This window comes from Apaloderma vittatum, unplaced genomic scaffold, assembly GCF_000703405.1.
Source record: "Apaloderma vittatum isolate BGI_N311 unplaced genomic scaffold, ASM70340v1 scaffold20282, whole genome shotgun sequence".
Taxonomy (NCBI): Eukaryota; Metazoa; Chordata; class Aves; order Trogoniformes; family Trogonidae; genus Apaloderma; species Apaloderma vittatum.
Window position 1 is genome coordinate 34,603 of NW_009703358.1, and position 13,977 is coordinate 48,579.

The 13,977-nt window shown below is 41.6% G+C and overlaps 1 protein-coding gene across 1 annotated transcript in view; it reads right to left on the minus strand.

Moving 5' to 3' along the window:
* Positions 1-13,977, minus strand: part of ARID5B (AT rich interactive domain 5B (MRF1-like)) — a 103,936-nt gene that overhangs the window by 33,353 nt on the left and 56,606 nt on the right. The window contains exon 3 of the mRNA XM_009864610.1: positions 2,065-2,177. Within this exon, the coding sequence (XP_009862912.1) occupies positions 2,065-2,177 (113 nt within the window). The remainder of the gene's footprint in view (positions 1-2,064; positions 2,178-13,977) is intronic.

The following is a 13,977-nucleotide window of genomic DNA, read 5'->3' on the forward strand; positions in this document are numbered from 1 at the left end:
TTCCCAGCAACAAGATCTCCATCCCCTCCACTTCACCAAATACTCTGCCCCCAAACCCATAGGCAAGGTCCGTATAAAGTGCAATACATCAGCTGCAGAGAGTTTCTGGTTCACTGTCCTCCTCTTATTAAAGTGCATCCAGAGTCCTGAGACACAGATTGATGTGAAAAGCCACAGTGAAGTCAGTGTACCTACATGCAGGGACATTATATCATGAGCATGTCTATTATTTATAATGAAATTAAGCTGGCTGACAGAATTAATGCTATTAATATCTGCACAATGATGAGCACAGTATGAGTAGATAAATAGGTGGAATTACTTCTTATCTGAAATATTCTCCCCTTCGACTAGTTAGGGTGAACCCAAATACAAACAGAGAGGATAAACAATTTAGTATGAAGTGCTACCATTGTTTTTAATTATCCAATACCTATATATCAGGTGCTGAAGAGGCAGAACTACTCGTGCTACAGTACAGGGTGCTTTGATAACACAGTCCACGCTGCAGTTTGCTGGTAATATTTTAATGTTGAAAACGACTTGGAGGAGGGGGGAACTGAGGCAAATTGACACATTTTCACACCACGGATTTTGCATGTTCTTCCAGGGAGCAAAAACATTCAGGCAAAGTCTATAGTATCTGGCAGGACCCCGCAACTCAACACACCAGGCTCCATCGCCTTTTACCATGCCTGTCTAATACGATAGTACAGACTCCAACTGAGCACAATAGGGCACAAAAAGAAGAGAAACAGTGACTTAAGGGCAGAGCTTCATCATGAACTTCAGCCTCTTTTATCGTCATCAACAGAAGGCACAATTTTAACTGAACTCCCAGGGAGGAGGAGGAGGAGGTGGAATTTAATTTGCCTTCCTATGAGAAACTGAGAGCAGAACACTTCCACTTGACCTCCTTAACCTCCTAATCTCCCAGAACATTCACTGCGTACAACAATACCAACGCAAATGGATCTATGGTTCACTGTATTTCCTAAAGACATGGTTACAACAATGGAAGCGTTTTTCAGATAGACATCCATCTTATTTATTGAAACAATGGATTCAGGAGGAGTTGCCCTAAAAATTCAGTCTATGCAAACCTGTTTAGCTCTAAAGTATCACAGTCACAAAGTTCTGCCTCAGATAAAAATCTACAAGCATTGCTCTAAGTTATTTTCTGTCTTTGCATCTTACAGTTTCAAATTAAATCATCTTGAAAGAAGCCATTTGTGCTGCTTTTTTTTTAAAGAGAAAACCAAATTCCTATTTAAAACCACACTGACAACATAGAAAATAAGATGCAAATCACAGTACAGAAACTCAATTTAAAAATATTTCAAGGAAAAGATACAAACCCATAAATAACTAAAAGATTAGGTCGATTCACACAAATCAATGATCCAGTTTTTACTTGCAATATGGGCTAAGCACTGCAGCACGTAGAGAAGACTCTGTAAAAGCATGCACTATTCAACAAATCCTGGAACACGGAGCTCAGCAGCAAGTTATTAAAGAAACAGCCCAGATTTTTCTTTTCAGCTTTCATACCAAATTTCTTCCTTTATGGCTTTTGTTTTTTTTTTTTCTAATTTAAAAAAAGTCAAGATCTTAACACCAGGGCAATGTCATTTGTGTGTGCTTCTTAGAAACCATTACTGAAGGGAGTCTTGTTCCATCATCTGTTTATCTTCAAACTTATATTTAGAAGTACATTGTAACAGGGTGAGCTGCTCTCAGGTTTATTTTTAATTTGAAGATACTGTCACAAACGATGTTTGTGTGTCACAGAATGTGAAAACTAACACTAGATGCCAAGAAAGCTTAAGTAATACCAGTTACCAACAAGTTGATAGCATTAGGTTGTTAGGTGATTATAGTCGCTGGTGACTTTGAACACAGGCATGATTTAAAGTGAAGAATAAAACTATTGAAAAAAATTACATTTATCTCCCCAAGAAAATAAGTTACACTCTAAATTTGAAACAGCACGCTGGGAAACAAAGGCAGGGCTGTACTTATAAAAGGAGAGCATACTGAAAAGAGTATTATTAAGTGATTTACCTTGGCAACAGCTTTGCTTTCAGAATTATTGTTGGAATCCTTAATGCCATTTAATGAATCTCTTCTCTGTGGGCAAGGCTTCTTTTTGCGCGGTCTGCCTTTAAGATTTGGCGCTGAAAATTAATGGAGAACAATTAGAGCACATTGTCTTATACTGGATTCTTAACAGCTGAAAGCATAATAAATAATTCCATTACAATCAGTCACAGAAATGTACACATCTGTCTAGAGCAAATGCTTATCACAAGCTTACCACCTTCCATCAGTTGCATCTTGACACACTATATGTTTCTATAGAATATCCCTGTCCTGAGTTTGAGCTAAATAGGACTGGGTTTTAGCTCAAATCCAGGACAATCCTCCAACACTAATGTACTCTACTTTCATATAACTAATTAATAGAAAGTCAAACACTGGTCTCCAAAGGACTCGGAGAGAAGGCACAAATATGGTACAAAAAAAGAACAAAATAGAATATTAATAGGTAACTTTGGATTAATCAGTGTGCCGAATTTATTATTTCTAAACTTCAAGTAAGAGTACTAACTACTATTTCTAACTTTGGGAAACATCTAGTTTTGGAAATGTTTTGAAATCTTGAAATTCCTTGCAGCTCCAAGAAATGTTTATATACCGTGTCATTGTCAAAGTTCTTCTAAAAAAGTAAAAGAAAAAAAATTTTAAAAATTACCCTCGAGTCCTGAAATGGATCAAAAAAACCCTTAACAACTAGTTCTGGAAGTTGACAGGCACTGAAATAAGTGATTGATTGTTTCGTAAGGGTTACATACCACACATATAAATTAACATGAATCACTTTCAGTTTTGTCCAATTCTTAAGATAAAACAGCTCTGAAATAACACAGTGACTAATCCTAACTGTGCTGAGCCATACGCAGAATGGGATATGGATCATCATAAAAAATATCAGACTCATCTTTCAATAGCAGTATTACAATATAAATTATGATCGCATATAGAAATAACAGATGAAGCAGACGTTTGCTCATTATTACGTGTCCTGCCTGCTTTCAGATTTAAAAATCAGCTTCTGACTACTATGGTAACATTTAAAATGATAAACATTCTTTAACTAATGACTGTACCGAATAAGATAATTTCCTTTAAACCTTTAATTTCTAGGTAACCATTGTTTTCATTACTTAAAGGGGTGATTAGAACAATGTCAGAAATCTAAATACCACAAACCTCTTGAGTGCCTTCTAATTGTTTCTAATCTTACATTTGTCACACACTAAGCCAGTGGTTTCAGGACATTTTACATTTTAATTAGTTTGCAAACACAATAAAGGGTGCTAATTTGATTTTATAGTTCGAGTAACAGTGTCATTTTTGGTCTGTTCAGAGAAAAAGAAAAGCCTTGGGTTTAAAACCTGAAGTCCGAAAGACACATCTTTCCTCTCCTCCCAGCCCTGGCACACGGTAAATATATCTATCTACGTGTGCCTGGGCGTACGTGTGCAAGTCTGTATTTGTGTCTATATCAAAGTATGTTTATCTCCCTATAGGAATATCTCCATCTATCTCCAGTGAAGTACATTCTGCTTATTGAAAAGTACTGCAGAAAGCAATTCTGAAATTGTCATCTGAGGCTAACATGCAAAAAATCAAACAAAGAGAGAAAGAAATTATTACCCATTCCAGTCGACAAACATCTGCCTGATTTATATCTGTACTCATGAACACTACAGCACGTGACTGCACACTACGTCGCTGGAAGTCTCCACTTGGTGTGGATGTCAGTCTTAGACAAAATGAACACTAAGAGTATTTGCTCTGTGCTTACAAATCCCCTCCCCCAGCCGCTCCATTACTCATATAAACAGAGATGAGCGACTCGGCGGGAGCGTGGGATGAGCTCCGAGGACTCCAGCGTCGGCTGCCAGACTGCCAGCCCCGGCCACTCCGCCCGGTCCTATTTATAAACCCTGCTCAGCCCCCCGCCTTTCGTGGCTGCCCCACGTCTACTGCTTTTTTCGCACGCGACCTGGATGGGACGGACAGATCCTCGACCATGGTTAGCCCCATCAGTCACACCTTCTTTAAAAAGGTGCCGAAGAAAACAGAAATGTTCCCTCTATTTACTACACCCTGGCACAGGTGGCAAAACGTTAACCTTCCAACGAACGCATCCCCGACCCGGTCTCACCAACAGCCACAGAGAGGTGTGCTTCAGCCAGGATCAAACACTCTTGCGTGTGAATTACCTTCTCTTTCTTCTTCTTTTCTTTTTTTTTTTGTTAATAAATAAAGAAACTAGTTCAAGGCTCAATGTTTTCCAAACATACTTGTTATCCTGAGTGTTGGCACCCTACTTTGTATCACATTGCAAAGCACTCCTAATGTTTTGCTGAAAGCTTTCAAAGCAAGAAGGCATTTGTTCCTAAATTCCAGGTATATTGAGCTTGCATATAAACACTGTTTGAATTGGAGCTTTCCATGGCAGACCTGGCACAAACCCACTTGGAAAGGGGGTATTTGCATTCTCCCCGTGCCTGAGGAGCTGCAGCTGGGACCGCGTGTCCGCAGCACACACGAGGACTGCCCCTCATGCCCCACCCTATGGCTTGGAATCACTTTATGCCATTCAAGGTCAGACCCACAAGTAACAAAAAAAAACAGCATCAGGCATTAGTATCAGAAGAGAAGGTCTTTGCCTCTAGTACCTACTCTGTGAAAGAAAACATCTGAAATAGTTCCAGTTACACTTGAAACAAAGCCATTAACGTACGCTCCCTAAATCATTATAAATAAACACATTATTTGAAGATTATTTATTTCAGCTATATCCATTTTGTTCTTTTGAGATAGGAAACCTGACTAGGACTGAAGAAATAATTTACAAATCACATATCTGTTCTAATGTTTCTCATTTTTTGGTTTCGTTTATTACATATTTCTGAGCACACTGCAGATTTCTTGTTATTCATAATTATTTTAAAGCAATTCTACACACATGTTTGTGGCTTAGTCCCAGTCAGTTTTCCTGATGACACTGGACATTCGCTATGTACTGGACAGCTAAGCGAATATCCTGTGGTTTTTTCTGCCTTCTGGTGGAGAAGGACTTCTGGCATGACTACCTGAGAATATCTGAAACAATTTCTTCATGTGTTTGTGCATATGGCTTTCAAATTCATTTTCTGAAATCATCTGTGGTAGGGAGACCTGATAACTTCTGTATTCCCAGAAGGCGAGAATATAAGAAAAACAAATTAAAGTTAAAAAATGAATAAATAAGTATGTAAAAATGTTTGCATTTATTTGCCACCTTTTACCAGTTTAAATACTTTCTTTCCCGTGCATTTGACAACATATTTGCTTTTGCCAATTTGTGGGGGTTTTTTTCCCCTTCTCTTCCTCTTTTTGTTTCTGCTGTATCTGCAATAGGAGAATGCTCAGCTACTGGAATGGCCACTGGGACCTCTGACAGGCTGCCAGGAATTTTATTTGCCTCTGCTTAGGTGTGATTCAAGGGATGGATATCGGGACAGCAGAGGCACCCTGCACGCTCGAGGTTTGGGATGTGAATGAGAAGAGCCCTGTGCCTGCCATCAGTGGGTGACAACGTCCCGGGAGAGCAGAGCCGCTGCTGCTGGTGGCAGGCAGACGTGGAAGGGCTGTGGGCAGAGACCTGCGCCCAGCACGATTCAAACGGCCCAAATCTCCAAGTTCCAGACCTCTGGAAGAGAAACTCACTTGAAGCCCACACATGCCTGTGCCTTGCTGACTCAAGGAGCCCCTTCCTGAGATTACAGTGAGGCACCCAGGGAAGAGTGGAGCTCAGGGATAATGCTGCTCAGACCAGCTAGATGCTTCCTTGAAGCTGGAGGTCCTCTCTGTTCACGAAGCCACAAAACAGCACCCTTGCTCAAAAACTACATCCTCCCCCTCCAGCACTTTCATCAGCCTGTGAAAGCATCAGGATATCACAGGTGATCAGAGGAGGGGCTAGAAAGTGAGGAAGGAGATGGCTACACTGACCATCCACTCAGAAAACCCACAAAGTTGTGGCCACTGCTCTCCTGCCCCTACCACCCTCATCTGCTCAGCTTTCAGGGACGCAGCCTACTCAGCAGGACATGGGAAACAAGCATTTCTAAGCCTGATCACCTAGTACAACTCCCAGCTCCAGGTTAAACCTGAGCATGGCAAGTTCTATGCAGGGGAAAGAGAAGTACCCAAGAATGAGATCCATGGGAGCTGCTGAGGTCAGCAGCTGGAAAATCGTAGCCGCTATGAAAAGACGGCGCCTCCAGCAGTCACCTTCTCTACCTGCATCCCCAGGAAGGGGAAGTTCTCATTGGAGGTACCATCTCTCTGTTACCAGGTCCACGATCAAGTCAGGCTCACCTGAGCCATGTCCGTGCTGTGAACGCAATGTACTATGCACACACAGTCATCCTAGATACACAAATAAGCTGAGATAATGGCTGTGGTTTTGGGGTATCTAACTTCAGCAGGTCAGTTACAGCACAATTATCTCTTTTTTAGGAGTCTGGTTATCGCTGGAAGTCCAGTGAGTTCAACCCTCCCCACAACACTGATGTCGTGATGCATATATTTTGGTTGGTGTAAAAGTTGTGTTGGTATAGGGAGGGTGTTAAAAAAAATAGTGGCCTTCATACAGCTGAGGTCAAGCTGTGTTGGCACTTTGTCAAAATCAGTGGAGTAGCCAAGAGTTTTTAATGAGCCTGGAATGCATTACCTCATCTGTCATACCTGGATTACTTACTCATGCTGAGTCCAAAATAACCTTGGACCTTGTTGGCTGCTCAGCAAACCATGTAAGTAAACAGTACTGTACTCATGACTAAACCATGTACCTTTTCTTGCTCACTCCACATTACTTACTCTAAAGAACATTTGAGCAATTGTCATGCCCATGATCAAAGTTCTTGCCTGTTCCAGGCCTCTCTGATCTCCATAACTATTTTCTGATATGACTTTGATTCTGGCTTGCTGGCACTCTCATTTTTTAGAAACACTTCAAAAGCAGGAATAAAAAAGAAAAAAGGAAAAGGGCCATCACTGTATTTTGCTGAAGAAAGTACCAGGATAGCTGCTCAGCATTGCCAATACACTTAAACTTACACCACCAACTAGATTCTGGCTGCCTGGCTTATTTGGCCGTATTACTGTCCTGGGAAAAGATGAAAGGAAAGGAAGGAACAGTATTTTTGCCCACTGCAAGAGTATGACAACATGAAAACAACAACTGAGCTTGTAAAACTGTCCAAGGCTGTCAGCAAAGAAGGGCCAGCAAAGATCTGGGACTACATTTAGGGTGAGCCTACAGAGTCAGGTCAGACCTAAAGAGGAGAGGTAAGAGTGCACCAGAAGGAGGTAGTTGTGAAGCTTGGAATTAAGGTGGAGCACTGCAAGGTCCCAGAAGTTAATAAACAGGGAGGCACTGTGGTGCTGAGCTTGAGAGAGAAGTGTGCTTGCATGAGACAAGCTGCGGTGCAGCCTCTCTGTCCTGTAGATACCTTGCAGAACATCTCCTCACAGAATCCTTTTGCACCTGAGGACATTCCTATAGCAGCCTGGCAAAAGTTAGCTCTTGGCTTAAAAACATGCTTACATGTTGCACCTTTTAAAATGTAATGAATAGAAAGTTAACAGTTTTAATAGTTTTAACACTTACCCCTCTAGGGGGCTTCTGGCACTCTGCAATATCTGAAAGTTAAAAAAAAAGCATATTGCTATATTTAAGCACAGTCTCAAAAACTGCTCAAAGGTTAATCTCGCATACTGCCCTGGAGTCGAAGCTGCTCCCTCGATTTCCTTGTGGTCTCCATCTCTTTGTTTTCTCTCCTTTACCTCATTCCCTTTTCTGCATCCTGAGTTCATGATCTTACATTTAATTTGTTTTCTTTTCACCCCTAGAAGTTTATTTAAAAGCTTCTGCCTCCTGGAAAGAGAACCTGAGTCAGGAGGCCTGGGGCATTTATCGCCCAGGCACACTGGTGAAGAGAAGCAAGTTGCAACCGATGTAGTAATGCATCAAAGGGTCAGAAATTAAAGCGTCTGGAAACAAAGCAGAAGATCAGACTCCACTAAAAAAAAATAAGCCTTTGTTTAGAAAACAACTGAATTTGGAGAAACTTTCTACAGGCTCCCAAGTCTACCTATGGAAGTCAGTGATGAGCTCCTACCAACAACCAAAGCTCTCACTGAGCTCTGGGGGTCACACAGCCTCTTCACAAACACATGCCGCTTGCTTACTCAAGCTGCACATCAAATTTGAATACTACGACTGTTTTACTAGACTTTTTCTAAATGCAAAAACTTGCTTGTTCCTTTCTTTGTAACTGAACACGCCAGACCTGACCTGGAAACTGCGGAATACAAGAGCCAAGAACCTTGCAGGGAACACGAAAGATCCACACTGCTAACTCTCAGGGAGAAAGAGCGGACTTGTGTAGCCATTTCTGAAAGTTTTGTTTTGGAAATGAGATATCCCACGCTCCATGTGGAGAAAATCAATTTGCTACCTCTCTAAAGAAAACATTCCTCATTTGGAAATAAGTGAAACAGACACTTCCTTGTGTGGATTAATGTGGAGACATATGACTTGCTGCAGACTGTTGTTCTGACCCCCCTCCCAACCAGACAACCTCTGAAAAAAGCAAAAAGGTGGTATTTTTCATGGATTACAGTTCAGACGAGCATTGCTTTTAATAGAAAAGCAAGAGGCATTGTAAATATCAAGTTGGCCAACTTTGCCAAAAACTGAATGTTTTTCATTTCCATGGAAGCTGGGGACAAGATTCAGGATCAGGCTTGGAGTTTCATTTTTCTTCATTTCAGTATGGTTGAAAGTTAAGAATTTTTGCTTGATCTGAGCTTCTTTATGACCTGCTGACGAATTTGGGTTTTAAAAAAATGTAAAAAGTTTGTTGGTTTGGGGTTTTTTTGACAAAATCTATCCATGTGTTAGAAATTATAAAGTGCAATAAGTGGAAGAGGGAAGCTGAAGGCTTCAGAGAAAAATCTATGCTTGACAAATAGGTGACATTCAAGTAGACCTTAGAGTAAATTCAAATAATAATAATTAAAAAATCCAGCGTAGGTCTATTACTGGCTACAGAGGATTGTTATTAATGATTCAAAAAAGAGGCAGAGGTGTTTGGTAAATATTTGTTCCATATTTGCAAAGAAGCCAGATGATATGCTTGTAAAAGAATATAATCAAAGCCAGTCAACTGACTTGGCTTTAGAGAAACCAGATCTTAAAACAACAGAAAAGAAAAACAAAGCACCTTATTTTACACTTTGAAACTACGAGCTTGGTTAGAGAAACTAGCTGAGCATGTGGAACTTACCTGCATTTCAGTAAGACAGCTAATTCAATATTAGATAATTCTTAGATTAAAAAAACAGCACTAAATTTTGTTCAAGCGTACATTAAATGAAGAACTGGCTAAACGACAGACCCAAAGGCAGGCATCACTGAGGAATTTCTACCAAATGAAAATATTTCTGGTGGGATTCCACAGGAGTTGTTCTTCGCCTTGCTAGTATTCAACCTTTTCACCAGTGAAACAAATACAAGGTCCCTGACAGTAACGTTCACACCGACACAAGGACTGGCACAGTGTGAACGTTGAGTCATACAAACGAGTAATTAGGAGGAAAACTGGACCAGGCAAACGCAATGCTCTTCAGTACAGCTCCAGCATGAAATGTGTGTGCAAGGACTACAGGTCGCACAGACTGAGCCAAGGGTGATGCTTCACAGGCCAACTCCCTGGAAATTCAACTTACCCTGACAGGAAGATGCCGTGGCCAAAGGGAGATCTGAATTCAAGGAGGAGGTCTGACTAACTCAAGCCACACTGGGTTTGAGCAAGAATGACTGAGAAATGCCCTCATCAGGTAATACAAGTGCCTCAAAGGTGAGAAAAAGCCGGCACTCAGAACCGAGGCGGTACAAAGAGGCATGTCTAGGCACTGCAGCCTACATACACGATGGAGACACGTGTAAGACCAGCTTTTGGAAGACTCTTCAGGAAAAGCCTGAGCCATACACAAGCTGGCGTTCACAGTGCAGGAAGAAATGCATCCAATTGGAGAGGCTTTGTAAAGATATCGGAGCAGAGCTGGGCATCCCGCCTCAGCCACGGCGAGGACTGGGTCCGGGCTGCTGCCGGGAGAGCCTCATCACTGCGGGCGGCTGCAGCAGCCTGGCTGGCTGCACCGAGGAGGCGTCCAGCTGTCTGGCTGCGGTCCTTGCTCAAACAGCTGTTTCCCTTCTCTTTCAGAAAAAAAGGTGGTGAACTGGATGAAAGCATTTGCTGGTAATTTTGGCCAACGAGCTTCTACTTGGGGTTCATACCAGATTAGATGACTCAGTGGTTCTTCTGGTGAGAAACTGCAGGAGTATAGGATCAAACACAGTGAAAGTGCTGTGCTGTACAGGACAAGGAACACAAAGAGCTGTAGCCTTGATTCAGCAAAGTACGTGCAGAACTCATAAAGACCTGGAGCATGCAAAGACCTCTGATGACCTCACTCTGGCTACTCACATCTTTGAGGCTGAGCTTATGCTAAGCATCGAACATGACCAAGCCAGCACGACTCTATCCGGCACTAACGGGAAAGAACCATTCAAGCCCTGAACAAACACATCGTCATATCTCATCATGAAACACCATGTGCTTGGGCAACATCACAGAATGAGACATGGGTTCATCAAGTTTTGCTCTCCCTCAGAAATCTGCAGTCAATCTCCATCCTCAAAACCCTCTGCCCCCAAAGGTCACCGCCTGGGAAGCTGCACCCGGCAGACAGGAGCTTTCCTTTCTGTAGGAGGGTCACAGCAATACTCAGGAAGCACAGACTTCACAGAATAGTCTGGGCTTAGAAAAGAAAAAGCAAAAGCAAGCAAGCAAGTGAGGAAACAGTGAGCAGGCACGAACGGATTATGTAACAGCCAAGACAAAAGCGGCACAAACATGGCAGCAAGAACCACAAACGTACAGCAAACCCATGCAAGTCAGCCTGTCTCATCAAAACTCAGCAGAACACCCAAGGCAGACTTCCCATTAGAGGGCTTCAGAAAGCAAAAGGCAAATAAGAACACACTGCAAATGTTAAGACAGCTTTCCTAGCAATATTTCCTTTTCTCTCCAGCAAAAGCCAGCGTTTGTGAAATTGCTGTCTAGCGGAGTCAGCAGTACCCAATGGAGACGTGACCTACATACCTTGGAAATACAATAGATACATAGTCAGTCGTACCCACGTAGGTAAGACAGATGAGACGGGCTAATTGACTGGTAAAGGATGGACACCGTGCATGAATCTGAACAGGCAGAAATTCATGCAAGAAGCATAAAAGGGACAGTTTCCAGAGACTTTGCTTTTGTGAATGACAACAGCAGGTAGGAAGCAATGATCACCCAGTTGTAGGCAATGTGAAAACAGCAAATACATTGCTTAAATCTCTTGCATTTCTGATTTGTAACTGATTATATAAGGAAGAATATTTTTTTAGTGTAAGAATATTAGTTTTCTTTTTTTTTTCTTTTCTTCTTTGCGCTTGGTCATTGCACTGCGAAGTAATCAAAATTTGTGAGGCACAATCAACATGCAAGAAGATATTAGTAAAGTGACGCACAGAAACTAGAGAGTAAGCTCCCCCCTTTGATAACTTCATTCAGCTGCCACCACCACGAGGATTACAGAAGGCATTAGGTGGAGATAGGAGCAGCAGCCGTAGCCTAAGCCCTGCTCCCATTCGCATCTCTGGGTTATTGCCAACCTCACCAGCAGCAGCTGGCTGGCCGGGCACCCCGCCGCAGCACATGCAGACATGAAGAGGCTGGAGAATAACTCTGCTTCCACACGGAGTTTGGGACAAAGCCCTCGCACCTCTGGGGACCTGCACACACCTGATATGGAGCTTAGATGCTGGGGCATGGGGGTGATGCTGCTCAGGATTGCTGAGAAGAGGAGGGATCCGTACCTTTTAACCGGAAAAACACAGCGGTGGAACTCTGCTAACTTTGTCAGGCTATGAATGAGTAGAAAGGGAAACTATATAATCGCCAAAATGCCCTCAAAATGGCAGCTTTAAAGTCCTGATGGTAAGATCATGTGCTCAGTTTAAACAAGCACAAATCCTGTGAACTTGGCGCAATCGTCCCAAACATCAACACAAACAGAACTGAGCCCATCTCTGCGTTACAGCCCCACTAAATCTCTAGCACTCAGAAAAATCCAAATAAATCTGAGCTGTATTCACTAATTTATCCAAGCAGGGCAGGGTTTAAACTAAATATGAAGGCAATTGTGCAATATTCTTTCGTAGTCAATACTGGTTCTTAGGAAATTATCTGAGTGAATTAAGTGGAGGGACTATTAAACAATTTACACACTTCCTTGTGTTTCAGATGTCTAATTATAGCCGTGTTTGTCTCTCTCCGCAGAACTGTTGTATACCACATGGTATGCATATTTCAGCATCCAGCATTATTAACTCATGACCGACTGTCAGTTGATCATTATCTAACACACAGGGTCTGCAAAAAAAGCCTTATTTGGGCAAAAGCAGGCTTCTGACCCGCTCCCGCTGTATTTTCCCCCAGAAGAACTTCAGTTGGATTATTATTTTCTGTCAGTGGAAACTCAGAGGTTACATATGCGAAATCTGCAGACAGGAAAATATATCCTTACCGAGTTTAAACACTTAGTTGATATTAAAACCATCTCCAGCTCGGTTGGTTTAAAGAAAACTCTCAGTTGCCCTCTAGTGTCACCCAGCTGCCATGCCAGGCAAACCTGCCTGCCACAGCCAAGGTCACCAAATTTAAACCGATTCCACGCGATGAGATTTACTATACGTGTAATATTTCATATAAAAGGGCGAAGGGGGATGCTTTTCCCTCCTGGAAATTTCAGGGCTTGGGTCCCTGGAAGCCCAGAGCTTGCATGACGTTTACTGCTGCAATTGCGGCGCATGACACATGGGTTTTATGAGCGAGAATCTCTGAAATCACTGCGCGCGCTGCACTCCATAAAGTTCATTCATAACTAAAAATAGACTAATGTACAAACTGATTTAGCATTATACTGAAGCTAAGGAACATAGGGAGTCTGCAGAATTCCCTAATATGGAAGAGAAGCTGAGTTTTCAAAAGCAGCAGTTTATTTGTTTCTGAAAATGGACAACATATGTAAAAGATTTAATATACAGAACCAGGTGTATATATAGCCTAGATTTTTGTATGTGCCCATTTTCAATCTATATAAAGACTTTATGCAGCCTGAAACTATAAATTTAATAATAGATTACTAAATTAAGTCTGCACAATCACTTCATAAAAAAAATCATTTCAATTTAAAATACAGCTGTAGGGGTTTGGACAATTTCCTGCATAATAGAGGCCCATCCCTGAAATGTAAATAACACTGGTATTAAAACAAGTCAATCAGGCACATCAGGAAAAAAAAAAAAGTACATGAAAACATAAATGCATTTTCCAGCCTATTCTAAGTAAGGATGCCAAACCTTTATTTTATTTGAATGCTACTTTGATAAATCACTACTGCTTCAGCTTTTTTTTTTCTCCAAATGTCCTGTTTTTCCTAAGAGAAATCCAGAGCTGATTAAGTCTTAACATTTTGAATACACCAAACCATCAGGGTTTTGCAATAAGAATTATTCACTTCTTTCCTGTGTACCGTCAGCATTCTTAAAATACTGTTACTATAAAATTAAACAGTGTGCTCTTCAGAAACGCATGACGTTGTCTGCTCTGTTTTTTTCAACCATAATTGTGCAATTTTAAAATTCTCTTCTTTCTCAATGCCTTTTCCCCCAAACAAATACCTTTTCTAGTTATAAGATTACAAAAACAAGTGATACTTTGGGGGGGGGGGGGAAAT